The sequence below is a fragment of the Desmodus rotundus genome, chromosome 5 (genome assembly GCF_022682495.2).
Source record: "Desmodus rotundus isolate HL8 chromosome 5, HLdesRot8A.1, whole genome shotgun sequence".
Classification (NCBI taxonomy): domain Eukaryota; kingdom Metazoa; phylum Chordata; class Mammalia; order Chiroptera; family Phyllostomidae; genus Desmodus; species Desmodus rotundus.
In genome coordinates this window covers 107,638,001-107,654,460 of record NC_071391.1, presented here as the reverse complement: position 1 = coordinate 107,654,460, position 16,460 = coordinate 107,638,001, and the positions used below count along the sequence as shown (strand labels likewise).

The 16,460-nt window shown below is 38.8% G+C and overlaps 1 protein-coding gene across 1 annotated transcript in view; it reads left to right on the top strand.

The window, feature by feature from the left end:
• Positions 1-16,460, top strand: part of DNAH6 (dynein axonemal heavy chain 6) — a 241,862-nt gene that overhangs the window by 99,954 nt on the left and 125,448 nt on the right. Inside the window, exons 34-37 of the mRNA XM_045193849.3 lie at positions 854-1,409; positions 2,130-2,252; positions 10,069-10,251; positions 10,802-10,945. Of these exons, the coding sequence (XP_045049784.2) occupies positions 854-1,409; positions 2,130-2,252; positions 10,069-10,251; positions 10,802-10,945 (1,006 nt within the window). The remainder of the gene's footprint in view (positions 1-853; positions 1,410-2,129; positions 2,253-10,068; positions 10,252-10,801; positions 10,946-16,460) is intronic.

Sequence of the window (16,460 nt, the reverse complement as noted above, 5' to 3'; positions counted from 1 at the left end):
TACCAAATTCAGCTCTTACATTTTCATCCAGTGCCTTTGTTGTCATTTTACATGAAGCTCTTTACTGTATCTCAAATGCATTTGTGTGTATAGTGTGAGGTAGGGATTTAGCTTATTTTTTATCCATAGAAATACCCCATATTAAGTGTTTCCTGAAGAAGGTTGATTTTTCCTTTACTCCCTTTTTTACCTCATACTAGTTTTTTACTTTTATTTCCATCTTAGTCTCCCGAGTATCTACATACAGTAATAAGCACATATAAATGCATTTGGGAAAATTTAAGTTAAAAATATGATAACCTGGCTGCTATAGCTCAGTGGATTGAGTGCCAACCTGCATGTGAACCAAAGGGTTGCTGGTTCAATTCCCAGTCTAGGACACATGCCTGGGTTGAGGGCCAGGTCTTCACTAGGGGGCACATGAGAGGCAACCATACACTGATGTTTCTCTTCCTATCTTTCTCCCTCCCTTCCCTAAAAATAAATAAATAAAATATTTTTTAAAAATATATGTAATATTAAACATAAACCAATTGATTCATCACCTTGGCACTATGCTATGTACTGTGGACAATACAAAAACATAAGAGATACATTTCTCACCTCAGAAAGCTTCTAGTATACTTAAGAACATTGGTCTACAGTACAAGAAACAAACAAAATCAAACACAATAATAGGGAAATGATGGATTCTGGTATAACACATAGGATAAACTAGTACTGTGATGTTTAGAAAAAAAGATCAATGAGAAAAAAAAGTCATTTTAATGTTTAATCAATTATTTATATTAAAAAATAGGGACAAAACTCAATGACCAGTGGTTCTTAATTGATTTTATTTTTATTATTTCAGTGGAATCATATCTGACCTTTTTCCTGGAGTCCAAATTCCAGAACATGATTATGGTATTTTGCAGTCAACAATTGTAGATGTCATGAATAGACAGAACCTTCAGCCGGAGACATGCATGGTTAAAAAAGTAATACAACTCTATGAGACTATGCTGGTGAGGCATGGTGTTATGTTAGTTGGGCCAACTGGAGGTGGCAAGACCACAGTCTACCGAATACTAGCAGAAACTTTGGGGAATTTGCAAAAACTTGGTGTAGACAATCCCTTTTACCAACCAGTTAAAACATACATTCTTAATCCTAAATCCATTACAATGGGTGAATTATATGGTGAAGTAAATAGCATAACCTTGGAGTGGAAAGATGGTTTGATGGCATTAAGTGTCCGAGCAGCTGCGAACGATCCTTCAGAAGACCACAAGTGGATCATCAGCGATGGGCCAGTGGATGCTCTTTGGATTGAGAATATGAACACAGTGTTGGATGATAACAAGATGCTTTGCCTGGCTAACAGTGAGAGGATTAAACTCACACCTCAAATCCACATGCTTTTTGAGGTAAATATTTATGCTGTACTGTGGAGTGAAGAAATCATTTGTTACATTGGCATACCACCCCAATTATTTTTTCTCACACTGATGTATTATCACTATCTGTAAGGTCTACCATGGTGTTTTGTTTATGTACTAAATACTTACTAACTTGCCTGTTTGTAATGTACTGTTCATCCTGACAGCCACAGTCTCTCAAACATTCCTGTCTCTCTATAAACAGGAAATAAAATTAATTCTGGCTTCCCCAGCATTTGTTTCTTTTCCTTTGGAGGTATTTAGTATATACAGATGCCTTCACATAATTTGAAATGTTTTCTAAGTTAAAAAAAATGTTTGTACTTAAAGTAAATAAATTAACCCAGTGTGGTAGGAATATCTGGTGCAGGGATTAAAAGAGTAATGCGGACCAAATACAGTGACAAAATATTATGGAAGATGATATCTTTATTATATTCATTCATCAAGCATTGATGGAATGCCTGCTATATGCTAGGTATTGGATTAGGTGTTGGTACAAGAATAAAACAGGAAAGAAAGAGAAAAGAGAAGGGAAAAGAAATACCTAACCTTCCCCTTAGGATCTGGCAGTATCCTACTATACTAAGGGATTTTTTTTCAACTTATGCCTCACTTAACTCCCCGTCTCCATTTCTGATTACTTACAGCTCTCCCACTGTCTTCCTTATTACTGCTCCTTCATTGTTCAACTTTCTTCTGTTTCAGGTGCAGGACCTGAAGGTTGCCTCTCCTGCAACTGTCAGTCGCTGTGGAATGGTGTTTGTGGATCCCGAGGAACTGAAGTGGATGCCTTATGTTAAAACCTGGATGAATGGTATTTCTAAAAATGTAAGTGCGACCAGATGCTCCCCAGTGTCCCAATTTGTCCGGGCTCACACTTCCCTTGAGTACCCACATCGCAATAAGATAAGGCTTCACTGTGCTTGATGGAGGGAATTCTCCACAAATGTTTATATACTCCCCAAATCCGTCCTCATTACTTATTACCTCAGCCTGCCAGTCTGCGTAGTCACTCTGGTTCCTGCGTATTCTGCCTGATTCCTCCCAGACTGGTTCCTCTCCAGGACAACCACAAACCACTTCTTGACTTCAAAACACAGCTAGACCAGGCTGGGGCATTTAAAAGGACTACAGAAGGCTTGAGATAATGAGAGAGATCACAATGAAAAAAAAAAGACATTTCAATCCAGTTATTGTCACAATTTTTAAATTTTAGGAACCCTTAACACCTCTGAGAGCCAGAGAGAAGAGAAAAGCAGTTTACCTCCCACTCATTCGTAGGTCCATGACCCCAGACACAGTCTGACCTCAGCAGTACCAATCTACCTCTAGTGAAGAAAAGCCATTACACTGTTACTCACAACAGCTCAGTTCTACACTAACTTCTGTACCCTCTCCATTCTCAAATAGGATTTCTCTTTACCTTAGTTTAACAAGCCATCTTCTGAAGTATCTTGCCCCATCCTAGCCCCCTCTCCAAAAAGGCATCTTCTTTTTGCCTCTCACTGTCCAAAAATGAATTAGAAAACTATTGTTTTCCTTATTCTTAGGCATCAATATTAATAGTATTGTGGTCTAGTCTCAGAGTACCTTATTAAAGAAAGTACTTTACAGAATTGAGAGTTTATCATGGCTACTACCATACGATTTTAAACCTTCCCAAATTCACTTTTTTAAATTGTACAGACTTTATTACTTAGAACACTTTTAGGTGTTCAGAAAATTGTAACAAGATACAGAGGGTTCTCATATTCTCCCTCCCCTCCTCCAAAGAGAGTTTCTCCTATTACTAACATCTTGCATTGCTGTGGTACCTTTGTTAAAATAGACCAATCAATATCATCAATACATCATTGATATTAATACATTATTGATCCATCATTGGTGTGTCAATATTAATACATTGTTGACATATTATCCACAAGGATGCATTGATACATTCACTCGTCTGTAGTTTGCATTAGGGTTTACTCTTTGTGTTGGATAATTCCGCGGATTTTACAAATACATAATGTCATGTATCACACAGAGCAGTTTCACGGCCTTCATAATCCGTTCTCCACTCCTTCACCTATTCACTCTCCCTCAAGCCCCCAAAATTATTGATCTCTTACTATTTCCATAGTTTTGCCTTTTCCAGAATATCATGTAGTTGGACTCATATAGTATGTTGCTTTTTCATTTAGTAATATGCATTTACCTTTCCTCCATGTCTTTCTGTGGCTTGATAGCTCATTTCTTTTTAGATTTACCAAGTTTATTCATTCACCTACTGAAGGACATCTCGATTGCATCCAGGTTTTGGCAGTTATGAATGACTATAGTTTATACCCCTGAATGACATATAGAAAAGTTTTAGGAGAGTAGATCCTAAGAGTTATTTTCTTTTTTACTGTATCTACACAAAATGATAGGTGTTAACTACACCTATTGTGGCCTTCGTTTCATGGTACAGTCAGCCCTTTAACAACACTTGTTTGGACTGTACAGGTGCACTTATACAATGTATGGGGGGGGGTTCAATAAGTGCAGGTTGGCCCTTTGTATCCATGGTTTTGCATTTGGGGGATTCAACCAAATGTAGATCAGTAACACCATCTTCCCATTCCCAACTGTAGATTCCCAACCCCTAATTGAAAATACTGGTTTTGACCCACAGTTGGTTGAATTTGTGGATGCAAAGGGTCAACTTACAGTCAAAAGAGACATATGAATCTTCAGCTGTGTGGGCATTGGCACCCCAGCCCCCTGTTGCTCACAGCTCAGCTGTATGTGTAAATCAGAGCCATCATGCTGTACACCGTAAACTGATACAGTGATGTTTGACAATTATTTTTCAATAAACTGGAAATTAAATCAGAAAAAGTTCCTACAAACATCCACGGTCAGGCTTTTCTGTGGACTTTTTTTCAACTCATTTGGGTAAATAATAGAAGTGTGATTTTTAAATCATATGGTAAAACTAGATTTAGCTTTGTAAGAAGCTGCCAGGCTGTCTTCCAATTTTCTATTCCCACCAACAATGAATGATTGTTCTCGTTGCTCCACATCTTCACCAGTGTGTGGGGTATTGGTGTTTTAGTAGGTGTTAAGTAGGTGGGCAACTGTATCTCATTATTTTAATGTATAATAGTTTTATAATATCATTATTTTAATAATAATATATTAAAATATATTGTTTTAATATGTGATGTTCAGCATATTTTCAATGCTTATTTGTTATTTGTATATCTTCCTCAGTGAGGTATCTGTTCAAATCTTTTGTCCACACCTTTTTTTTAAGTATATTTTATTGATTATGCTATTACACTTGGCCCAATGTTTTTCTCCCCTTTATCCCCCTCTCTCCACAAGCCCCTCCCACTCCAGCATTCTCTGCCCTTAGTTCATGTTCATGGGTCGTACATATAAGTTCTTTGGCTCCTCCATATCCTATACTGTTCTTAGCCTCCCCCTATCTAATTTGTACCTACCATTTACGCTTCTTATTCCCTGTGTCTTTCCCCCCATTCTCCACCTTACCATTCCTTGCTGATAACCCTCTATGTGATCTCCATTTCTGTGGTTCTGTTCCTGTTCTACTTGTTTTCTTAGTTTGTTTTTATTTTTGTTTTTCTTTAGGTTCAGTTGTTGATAGTTGTGAGTTTGCTGCCATTTTACAGTTCATAGTTTTTGATCATCTTCTTTTTCTTAGATAAGTCCCTTTAACATTTCATATAATAAGGGCTTGGTGATGATGAACTCCTTCAATCTGCCCTTCCATCCTAAATGATAGCTTTCCTGGATAGAGTAATCTTGGATGTAGGTCCTTGCCTTTCATGACTTGGAATATTTCTTTCCAGCCCCTTCTTGTCTGTTAGGTTTCTTTTGAGGAATCAGCTGACAGTCTTATGGGAACTCCTTTGTAGATAACTGTCTCCTTTTCTCTTGCTGCTTTTAAGATTCTCTCCTTTTCTTTAATCTTGGCTAATGTAATTATGATGTGTCTTGGTGTGTTCCTCCTTGGGTCCAACTTCTTTAGGACTCTCTGAACGTCCTGGGCTAGCATGTCTACTTCCTTCACCAGATTGGGGAAGTTCTCCTTCATTTTTTTTCAAATAAGTTTTCAACTTCTTGCTCTTCCTCTTCACCTTCTGGGACCCCTATTGTTTGGATGTTGGAACATTTAAAGTTGTCCCAGAGGTTCCTAAGCCTCTCCTCATTTTTTTGACTTCTTGTTTCTTCATTTGGTTCTGGTTGAATGTTTATTTCTTCCTTCTGGTCCAAACCGTTGATTTGAGTCCTGGTTTCCTTCCCTTCACTGTCGTTTCCCTGTGTATTTTTCTTTATTTCACTTTGCATAGCTCTCACTTTTTCCTCTCTTTTGCAACCATACTGAACCATTTCTGTGAGTATCCTGATTACCACTGTTTTGAACTCTGCATCTGATAGGTTGGCTATCTTGTCATCACTTAGTTTTTTTTTCTGCAGTTTGGATCTGTTCTTTCATTTGGGCCATATTTTTTGTCTTGGCACACCAGTTATGTTGTAAAGGGTGGAACCTTAGGTACTTTCCAGATGGGGGGCAACCCACTTCTCAGTGTAGGGGCACTGTATGTGGGGAAGGGGTCAGACAGGAAACAGAGCTGTTTGCATGGCTCTCGCTGCACTTTCAGTCACTTCCCTTGCTACCCACAATCGATTATGTCCTTTTGGGTGTTGATTCCTGGGTGGGTGGGCTTGTGTACATTCTAGGACCCTGTGGGTCTCTCCAACAGACTCTCCTGTGAGACTAGGAGTTTCTCCCACCACCACAACCCCCACGGGTTTTTACAGCTAGAGGTTTTGAGGCATTATTTCCCCGTGCTGGAACCCTGCGTAGCATGGTTTGTCTTGTTCCTCAGTTGTTCCTCCCATTTTATCCACATGTGATTGTGGGGTATCCCAATCCACCAGCTGCCACCTTGCCACACATCCTCTCTGCCCCAGCTTCCCCTCTCCACCCCTTCTAACAGTCTGGATGAATGTTTCTTATTTAACTCCTTGGTTGTTGGACTTCCATTCAGTTCAATTTTCTGGCAGTTCTTGTTTTTTTGTTTTTAAATTGGTTGCTATCCTTCTTTTGGTTGTGTGAGGAAGCAAAGCGTATCTACCTACGCCTCCATCTTGGCCGGACCTTTTGCCTATTTCTTATTGGGTTGTTTGTTTTCTTATTGTTAAGTTTGAAGTTTGTTTGTTTTTTTTTTATTTTGGATATAAGTCCTTTATCAGATATGTGTTTTGCAAAGATTTTTCTCCCAGTTTGGTTTGTCTTTTCTCTTAACAATCAACATCTTTCACAGAGCACAAGGTTTTAGTTTTAATGAAATCCGGCTTATCAATTTTTCTTTCATGGACTGTGCTTTTGATGTAGTATCATTTCTAAACCTAAGGTCACCTAAATTTTCTATTCTGTTACCTTCTATAAGTTTTATAGTTTTGCTATATAGTTTTACACTTAGGTCTATGATCCATTTTAATTTTTGTGAAAGGTGTAATATCATTATCTAGATTCAAGGTTTTTGCATGTACATGTCCAGTGTTTCCAGCACCATTTGTTGAAAGCTCTATTCTTTCTCTTTTTTACTGTCTTGGTTCCTTTGTCAAAGTTTAATTGACATATTTGTATGAGTCTATTTCTGAGGAATCTACTCTGTTCCATTGACCTTTCTGTCTATTATTTTGCCAGTACCACACTGTGTTGATGCCTGTAGCTCTATAGTAAGTTTTTAAGTTGGGTAGTGTCAGTTCTCCAGTTTTGTTCTTTAATATTATGTTGATTATTTTGGGCCTTTTGCCTCTGCATATAAACTTTGGAATCAGTTTAATATCCACAAAGTAATTTGCTGGGCTTTTGATATAGATTGCATTGAATCTACCTAAATCAAGGTAGAAAAAACTGACTCTTAATAACAGGACTTCCTGTACATGCACATGGAATATCTCTCCATTTATTTAGATCTTCTTCGTTTTCTTTTATCAGGGTCTTAGAGTTTTCCTCATATAGATCTTGTTAGATTCCTCATATAGATTTTCTTAGAATTGTACTATTTTACTTTTGGAGGTAATATAAATCATGTTTTGTTTTTCATTTAAAATTCCAGTTGCTCACTGCTGGTGTATAGGAAAGCAATTGACTCTGTATATTAACCTTGTATACTGCAAACTCGCTAAACCTGCTTATTAGCTGCAGAAATTTTTTGTCAGTTCTTTGGGATTGACATAGACAATCACATCATTTGTGAACAAAGACAACTTTATTTCTTCCTTCCCAATCCGTGTACCATTTCTATCCTTTTATGGTTCTACTGCATTAGCATAGACTTGCAGTACGATGTTGAATAGGAATGGTGAGGGGCTACATTCTTTTTCAAACCTTTGGAAGTTATTTCCACTACCTTACATAGGTATTTTTTTTTTTGACTTCAATTTTATTTTATTTTTTTTAAAATATATTTATTGATTATGCTATTACAGTTGTCCCATTTCCCGCCCCACTCCACTCCATCCTGCCCACCCCCCTCCCTCCCACATTCCCCCCCCCTATAGTTCATGTCCATAGGTCATACTTATAAGTTCTTTGGCTTCTACATTTCCTACACTATTTTTACCCTCCCCCTGTCTATTTTCCACCTATCATCTATGCTACTTATTCTCTGTACCTTTCCCCCTCTCTCCCCCTCCCACTCCCTTAATGACAACCCTCATGTTCTAGTTGTTTGCCTAGTTTGCTCTCGTTTTTGTTTTATGTGTGGCCGTTAATAACTGTGAGTTTGCTGTCATTTTTACTGTTCCAATTTTTGATCTTCTTTTTCTTAGGTAACTCCCTTTAACATTTCATATAATAAGGGCTTGGTGATGATGAGCTTCTTTAACTTGACCTTATCTGAGAAGCACTTTATCTTCCCTTCCATTCTAAGTGATAGCTTTGCTGGATACAGTAATCTTGGATGTAGGTCCTTGCGTTTAATCTTGGGTAATGTAATTATGATGTGCCTTGACGTGTTCCTCCTTGGGTCCAGCTTCTTTGGGACTCTCTGAGCTTCCTGGACTTCCCGGAAGTCTATTTCCTTTGCCAGATTAGGGAAGTTCTCCTTCATTATTTGTTCAAATAAGTTTTCCATTTTTTGTTCTTCCTCTTCTCCTTCTGGCACCCCTATAATTCGGATGTTGGAACGTTTCAAGGTGTCCTGGAGGTTCCTAAGCCTCTCCTCATTTTTCCAAGTTCTTGTTTCTTCATTCTTTTCTGTTTGGATGTTTGTTTCTTCCTTCTGGTCCACACCATTGATTTGAGTCCCAGTTTCCTTCTCATCACTATTGGTTCCCTGTACATTTTCCTTTGTTTCTCCTAGCATAGGCTTCATTTTTTCATCTGTTTTTCGAATAGATTCAACCAAGTCTGTGAGCATATTGATAACCAGTGCTTTGAACTGTGCATCCGATAGGTTGGCTATCTCTTCCTCGCTTAGTTGTATTTTTTCTGGAGCTTTGAAGTGTTCTGTCATTTGGGCCATTTTTTTTTTTGTCTTGGCGCGTCTGTTACTTTAAGGGGCAGAGCCTTAGGTGTTCACCAGGGCGGGGTAACGCTGGTCGCTGAGCTGTGGCGCTGTACGAGGGGGAGGGGCCGAGTGGGAGCAATGGCGCCCGCCTCACTCTCCTCCGGATTTCAATCCTTCACTCCGCTACCCACAATCAAACTGGGCCACTCTGGTGCTGGTTCCCGAGTACGTGGGCCTGTGCACACTCTCGGCCCCTGTGGGTCTCTCCAACAACCTTTTCTGTGAGGCTGGGAGTCTCTCCTGCTGCCGCCCCAACCCCCAGGGTCGCTTTCAATCAGAGGTTTGAGGCTTTATTTCCTGGAGCTGGAGCCCTGGATTACGCGGTCTGCTCCCCGCCGTTCGTCAGGTTTATCTGTGGGCAAATTTGGTGCTGCGGGGTGCTACCCGTTGCTCTGCCTGCCCCGTTCTCCGCCACTCTGAGTCCAGCCCTCTCGGTTTATCTGCGCAGATGTGGGGCCGCAGGGTCTGCTAGTGCTCGGACTGCCTGCGCCATTTGTCCCACACTCCGCCAGTCTCAGTCCCGCCACAGCCACTCGAGTCCTCTCCACCCCGGTGCCCATCTCCGCCCCTCCTACCAGTCTGGATGAATGGTTATTTTCTATTTTCTTGGTGTTGGTCCCCCTTGCTGTTCGATTCTCTGTCAGTTCTGGTTGTGCGAGGAGGCGCAGTGTGTCTACCTATGCCGCCATCTTGGTTCTCTACATAGGTATTTTTAATGTCTTCTTTTATGGTTCTTATTTTTCATCAGTTCTAACTGTTGGAGATATCAATATAGAAGACTAGATGAAATACATATTGATAGTTTAATAAATGATTATAAAATAAACACCTGTGTACCCATTACCAGATCAAGATGTAAGACATCATCTGCCACCCAAACTCTTTCCATGTGTCCCAAGTCATAGGAGGTTTCTTTAAATGTTATTTAATTTTGTCTTATTATATTTATACCCTTTAGTCTAAAAGTCACAAAATATATTGCAATATAAAAATGCGAATCAACCCATTTCTAAACTTAATTACACATTTCTTCTGGTCTCACTAAAATATTATTTGTTTTATTTCAGCTGAATGAGGAAACCCAAGAATATGTACTGAACCTTTTCCAACGTTATGTTGATGATGGTTTAAATTTTATTAATAAAAAATGCAGCCAAGCGATCCCACAAGTGGACATTAGCAAAGTTACTACACTCTGTTGCTTATTGGAGTCTTTGATATTTGGGAAAGATGGAATTAATTTGACGATGGTATGAAGGGTTTTATTACTGCTATAAAGCTAGAAAATGAGATTATCATAACTCCAAATTTTCTGCAACATGATCATTTGATTTTCAAGTTAATTTTTCCGGGGACTAATGACTGTGAGTAGATTAACAGAATCTAAAAGTTGGAAAGAATGTTAGAGAGCCTACAGTTTACTCTTATACTCAATGTTTAAACTCCCTTATAGTCTACAGCATATTTCTAATATGTGTCTGTCAGCAGCTGCTTAAATACCTTTATGCAGGCACAAACACAGTTACTTTGGTCTGTTGAAAAACAACCTTGAGATTTTTTTGGGGGGGGACACTCCTTGTCATCCACTTTCTTATCAGAGGATTTCAATTTGTACTACTATAGAACACCACTTTGTGAACCATCCAATGAAATATAAGAAACATACACTCTGCCCTTTTAAAAATGCAGGAGTCTACACACAGAAAAAACAAAAACAAAAAACAGTCTTTTGACTCTGCAATTTAGGGTTCTGTTTGTGTTAACCTAAAACATTAAAGTTCTTTCTCTTTGTTCTTTTAGGAGCAAACAAAACTGAACACGGTACTATGTCAGACTTTTGTGTTCTGTTATTTATGGTCTTTGGGTGGAAATCTAACTGAAAGCTACTTGGATTCTTTTGATACATTTATTAGAACACAGTTCGATGACAATCCTGACGCCAGGGTAAGAGCCCAATACAGTCAATTCTAACACGTAAGCTCTAAATCATTAAAACTAAACTGCAAGACTAAAACTTTAAGCCTTAGTTCTACTGCAAATATAAATTCTTCACTGAAAGAGTTTCTAAACTCATTCATTCTTTTTTACTATGGATAAAATTTATTGTATTAAATTTTTTAGGGGTCCTCTCCTAGCCATATGAAGAAATTAAGGTATAAAACTATAAAAAATTTCATACTAAAAAATGAGTATTGAATTCCAGTTAGTAAACTTATTCTTCACAGTGTTATGGTTTAGCAATTCTGCAACTGCTTTCCACAGATTCTAAGATGGAGCAAATAAATTAATTAACTGAGGATAGTGGCAAACTGTTTTGTCACTGTTAGAGAAGGGATTTATAAATACAGAAAGAGAAAGGTTTGAATGCACTTTGTTATTAGATTAGAATCGGAGATATTGGTACTCATGGACTCCATTTATATGTATTTGTGTATTTGCACATATACAAATTTCATAGTTCTGTGTGCTGAGAAGAACTAGAAGCAATGACACCTCAATAGCAACATGCAAACCCAGTATGCTAATTTCTAAATACTCTTCTCCACAAAAGGGAACCAAGCCTCCTTAGTGAAACAACTAATTCTGAGACTGGGGCAGGGAAAGTGCAATGTGAGACTAGAACATTTTCTTATGCCAGATACTAAAGAAGTGCTCAAAGAATGATGGACATGTCAAAAGAACACAGGAGCCAGTATGAAGGGGCTCCCACTGGCCAAATCTGGGTAGATTTGAGCATCCAAATAAACAATGGCATGAGGTTACAAGGCTTTGAATGCAATAAAAACCTGTGAGTCCCTACTGATAATAAAATATACATGAAGAACTAAATACATGGAGGAGAAGGAAGAGCTCTTCCGTACAGTAGAATACAAACTAACCTATAAAGGAGAAAATATAGAGTCAGAAAATCACTACTTTGCAACTATTATGGTATTAATTGCTTTAAGCAAGAATTGTCAATGTATATTAAAACTAGTGGGTGAAGGTTTGATTAAAAATATGCATGGTTTCAAAGTATCTCCTACAAATCACTGCTTAATTGCAGTCCAGATAAGAGAAAAATAGTATCATTGCAGTAAAAATCCTTGTAGATACCACTTCACTAAGTGGTCCATTTAATATTATCAGTATCAGGACAAACCTACGCGGCCTGGCATGGCCCACAGATTAGGATACGACATTGTTTCTGAGGTTTTCCTTTCAAAACTGCATAACCTGAATCTACTGGTGAGGATATACCTGGAATACCCAGACACATAAACATTCTATAAAATAATCTGGGCTCTGTTCTTCAAAAATGTCTGACATGGGAGACAAAGAAAGCTGGGGAATTTTTCCGGGTGAAAAGACCACAGAGATATAACTAAATGCAACACATTGTCCTGGATTTGATCCTAGACTTGAAAAAATATAGCTATAACTGACATTATTAAAACTATTAGCAGCCCCAGCTGGTGTGGCTTATTGGTTGGAGTGTCATCCCATAAACCAAAAGTCACAGGTTTGATTCCTGGTCAGGACACATGCCCAGGCTGCGGGTTCTGTCCCTGGTAGGAGTGTCTCAGCAATGTTTCTCTCCCTCTCTCTCTCTCCCTCCCCCTCTCTCTAAAAATCAATTAAATTTTTTTAATTAAAAAAATACTGGCAGTATCTGAATATGGAATATAAAGTAAATAACATATCAGTACTCAGTTTCCTGATTTTGATCATTTTACTCTGGTTGTACAAAAAAATCCCTGTTCTTTAGGAAATACACAATCAAGTATTTAAAATGTGAAATAGTATATACAACCAACTCTCACAGGATAAGAGCAACATAATAAAGCAAATGGGGCAAAATGTGAATAATCAGTTAATCTAGATAAAGAATATATGAAATTTCTTTGAACTGTTCTTTTAACTTTTATGTAAGTTTTAAATTACATCAAAATTAAAAGTTACCAGAAAAAAATTCCCTACATCAAGGGTCTGAGCCTTATGCTCTGACCAGTGTCTCATTGGGTTGGGCATTGTCCCACAAAGAGAAAGGTCACTGGTTCGATTCCTGTTAAGGGCACATGCCTATGTTGCAGGTTTGGTTCCTGTTTGGGGCATGTCGAGAGGCAACTGGTGGAAGTTTCTCTCTCACATTGATGTTTCTCTCCCACTCTTTCTCCCTCCCTTCCTCTCTCTATCTAAAAATATGTAAATAAAATCTTTAAAAAAAAATAACAATAAAAAAATAAAATAACAATAAAATTTTTTTTAAAAAAGAAAGAATCTGAGCCCTATAGATTAGAACCTTCTATCAGATATGAAACCTTGCTGAATCATCAACATGACGGTATCATAATTAGACTGGATGGACCAAATTGAAGACAAGCGGGAATTTGAGACAGAGAGACAGACCCCTCTGAGTCAATGGAAGTGATCTGGTATCATCAAAGGGTAGTAGGAGCAAGCATTCAGTAATAGTCAACAAATATTTACTGAAAATCTATTACATAGTAGGCACTATTCTAACTACTGTGGCTAAAGAAAATAACCGAAGGGTCTAGCCTCATACAGTAAGGGGACTCAATATATCAAATGCTTAGGAATAGCCCAATATGTAATACATCAGTTGGCAGTAAGTGCAATGGAGAAAAATAAGGCAGAGTAAGGATGATAGGGAGTGCCGGGGTGCAGAGGGGAACTCTTCCATATATGGTAGTCAGGAAAGCTTTGCTAACAAGATCACATTTGTACAGAGTCCCGAAGAAAGGCAAAGAGCTAGTGATTCTTTACGGGGAAACCATTCCAGTCAGTAGGAGAAACAAGACCAAAAGCCTTTACTTGATAAGTAACTTCTTGGCAATTTGGAGAAACGGCAAGGAGGCTCATGAGGTCAGAGTGGAATGACCACGTGGGAGTGTGGTAGAGATAAGGTCAGAGAGACAGCAGGGAAAAACCATGTAGTGCCCTGTGGGCCATTATAAGGACGTTGGCTTTTCCCCGTGGGTTCAGTGAGAAGCTCTCGGGGATCATGACCACAGGATGTTTAGCAGAATGGCGCCAGTCCGTGCCGTGGCAGTGGTGACGCTACCTGGATAATGGGAGGGAGTCCAGACAAGAAGGTGGATTCCTCCTTTGAGCTGCAAGTCGCAAATGAATGGGCTGGTGGGTTTGTGTTCCTTTTCTCAGTTAATGGCCTTACAGCCTTCCAGTACCATCCACAATTCAGAGTGTTACAGATTCTTCCTTCTTTCCTCACCTTCCCACAGCCAATGAAGCACTAAGTTGAGTGAACTTTTTGTTCTAATTATATTTTTTCAAATATGTCCTCATCGTGTCACTCTCATTGCCTCTGGATAACTCAGTTTCTTTTCTGGGTTGTTAAAATAGCCTATCTTTTATTCCCTTGCCTTCGGTTCAGTCCTGTCTAGCTCACCTCTATCCCAGCGTCTTTTAAAATTACAGGTTACAATCTATTAATTGGTTTTGAAATCAGTTGAAAGAGTCACAATTCAGTTTTTAAAAATGAAATAGCCCCTATCACAGCTTTTAGTCAACACTATGCTGGAGCTCCTAGCTAGTGCAGTAAGGCAAGAGAAATAAATAAAACAAACTTTGGAAAGGAAGAAATTAACATGTCATTATCTGCAGGAAAAAGTAACTGAATAATAGAAAATGCTAAAGAATCTACAAACAAATAATTAGAATTAATAAGGAAGTTAAATAATTAGAGTTAATAAGGAAATTAGCAAGATCATTGGATACAAGGTCCACAAAAAGTTCAAATATGAAATTTTGAGTGTCTTTTTAATAGTAAGAAAATATCTAATACTTGGGAATAAACCTAATGAAAGATATGAAAGCCTTCTATACTACAAACTACAAAATATTGCCAAGAGAAATTTTAAAAGATCTAAATACATAGATACTATGTTCATGGATTAGAATACTCATTAAGAGGACAGTCCTCCCAGGATATTCTGAAAATTCAAGATAATTCCAATTACAAAATCCTAATAGATTTTTTAATGGAAATTGGCAATCCCATTATAAAATGTATATGCAAATGTGAAAGACCTATAATAATAGAGAGTCTTAAGGAAGGAAAACAAATTTGGAGGGCTTAAGTTATACAATCTCAAGAATTCAAGATTATAAAGCAGCACTCCCCAACCTTCTTGGCACCAGGAACCAGTTTCCCAGAAGACAACTTTTCCATGGACATTGGGTGGGGGGATGGCAGATGGGAGGAGAGACAGGAGGCGGAGCGCAGGCGGTAACGCTAGTGAAGTGTCACTCGCCTGACCACTCGCTGTTCACCTCCTGCTACATGGCCTCTTCCTAACAGGCCACGGACCAGTGCCAGTCCGAGACCCTGGAAGCTGGGGACTCCTGATGTAAAGCAACAACAATCAAAGTGCGACATTAGTACAAGGGTAGACAAGTAGGTCAGACAGATAAACTAGTGACTTACCTCAGAGGAGGAGGATGCAGGTGTGGCTGATACAGGGAAAGGGAAGAAAGGAGCTTTCTGAGGTGCTGGACATGTTCTATATTGAGATCTAGAGGTGGTTACATTGAAATTTTCATATGTAAAACCCTTTGAACTGGATTCTTAAAATCTGACGAAGGATATTATACCTCAAATGGTTTTTTTTTTAAATAGAATAGGAAATAGAGTGAATTGCAGATAGTAGGGGTAAACATCATACATATTTATACACACACGTATGTGTATTATTACTAGGTCACCTTTTCAATTGGATTTCTCACTGAGTCGCTGTCAAATGATTGTGAAACACCACTGCTTTACACAGCTACCAGAATGAACCTCCTGAAATGCAGTCTAATCACGTCACCCGCCTACTTAGAACCCTTTGCTGAACCCTTGCTCCAAACTCTAACAAGTGAAGCTTTTCATAACCTGGACCCTGTCTGCGTTCCTGACTCACCTCTCACTGTGTGTAGTGCCCTCAGAGTTCCCAACACGCATGGCACTGTCAATGGCTTCAGCCTCCTGACCCGTTCTCTAAACCTGAACCCTGACCCTGCTTCCCCATCCGCATCCCATTCCTTCTTTGACCATCTGACTCTGGCTTGTCCTTCAAGTCGGAGCTGCAGCGGCACCACCTCTTAGAAGCCTTCAACCACCTGGCAAGTAGAAAGGAGCCATCCCTCCTCTGTGCACGTACTAAAGTCCATTAGAACTTTTTTCTCCGTGGGTGTTACATAATGTCCTTATGTCCCCTGTGTGAATTCAGGCAGAGTCTTGGTCTCATCCGGCATTTGACCCCAGCTCCAAGCACAATATGTGTCACAAGTAAGCCCCCGAATGTTGGATTGAATTGAAAATGCTTTACAATTCTAATATGCAGTTTTAATATATCAATGTATCGGATTTTTTCATGCATTATGTTGCATGATTATGTTTAAAGAATTAAACTGTCACGCTGAAACAACTACTTCTCTACAAAGAGAAAAATCC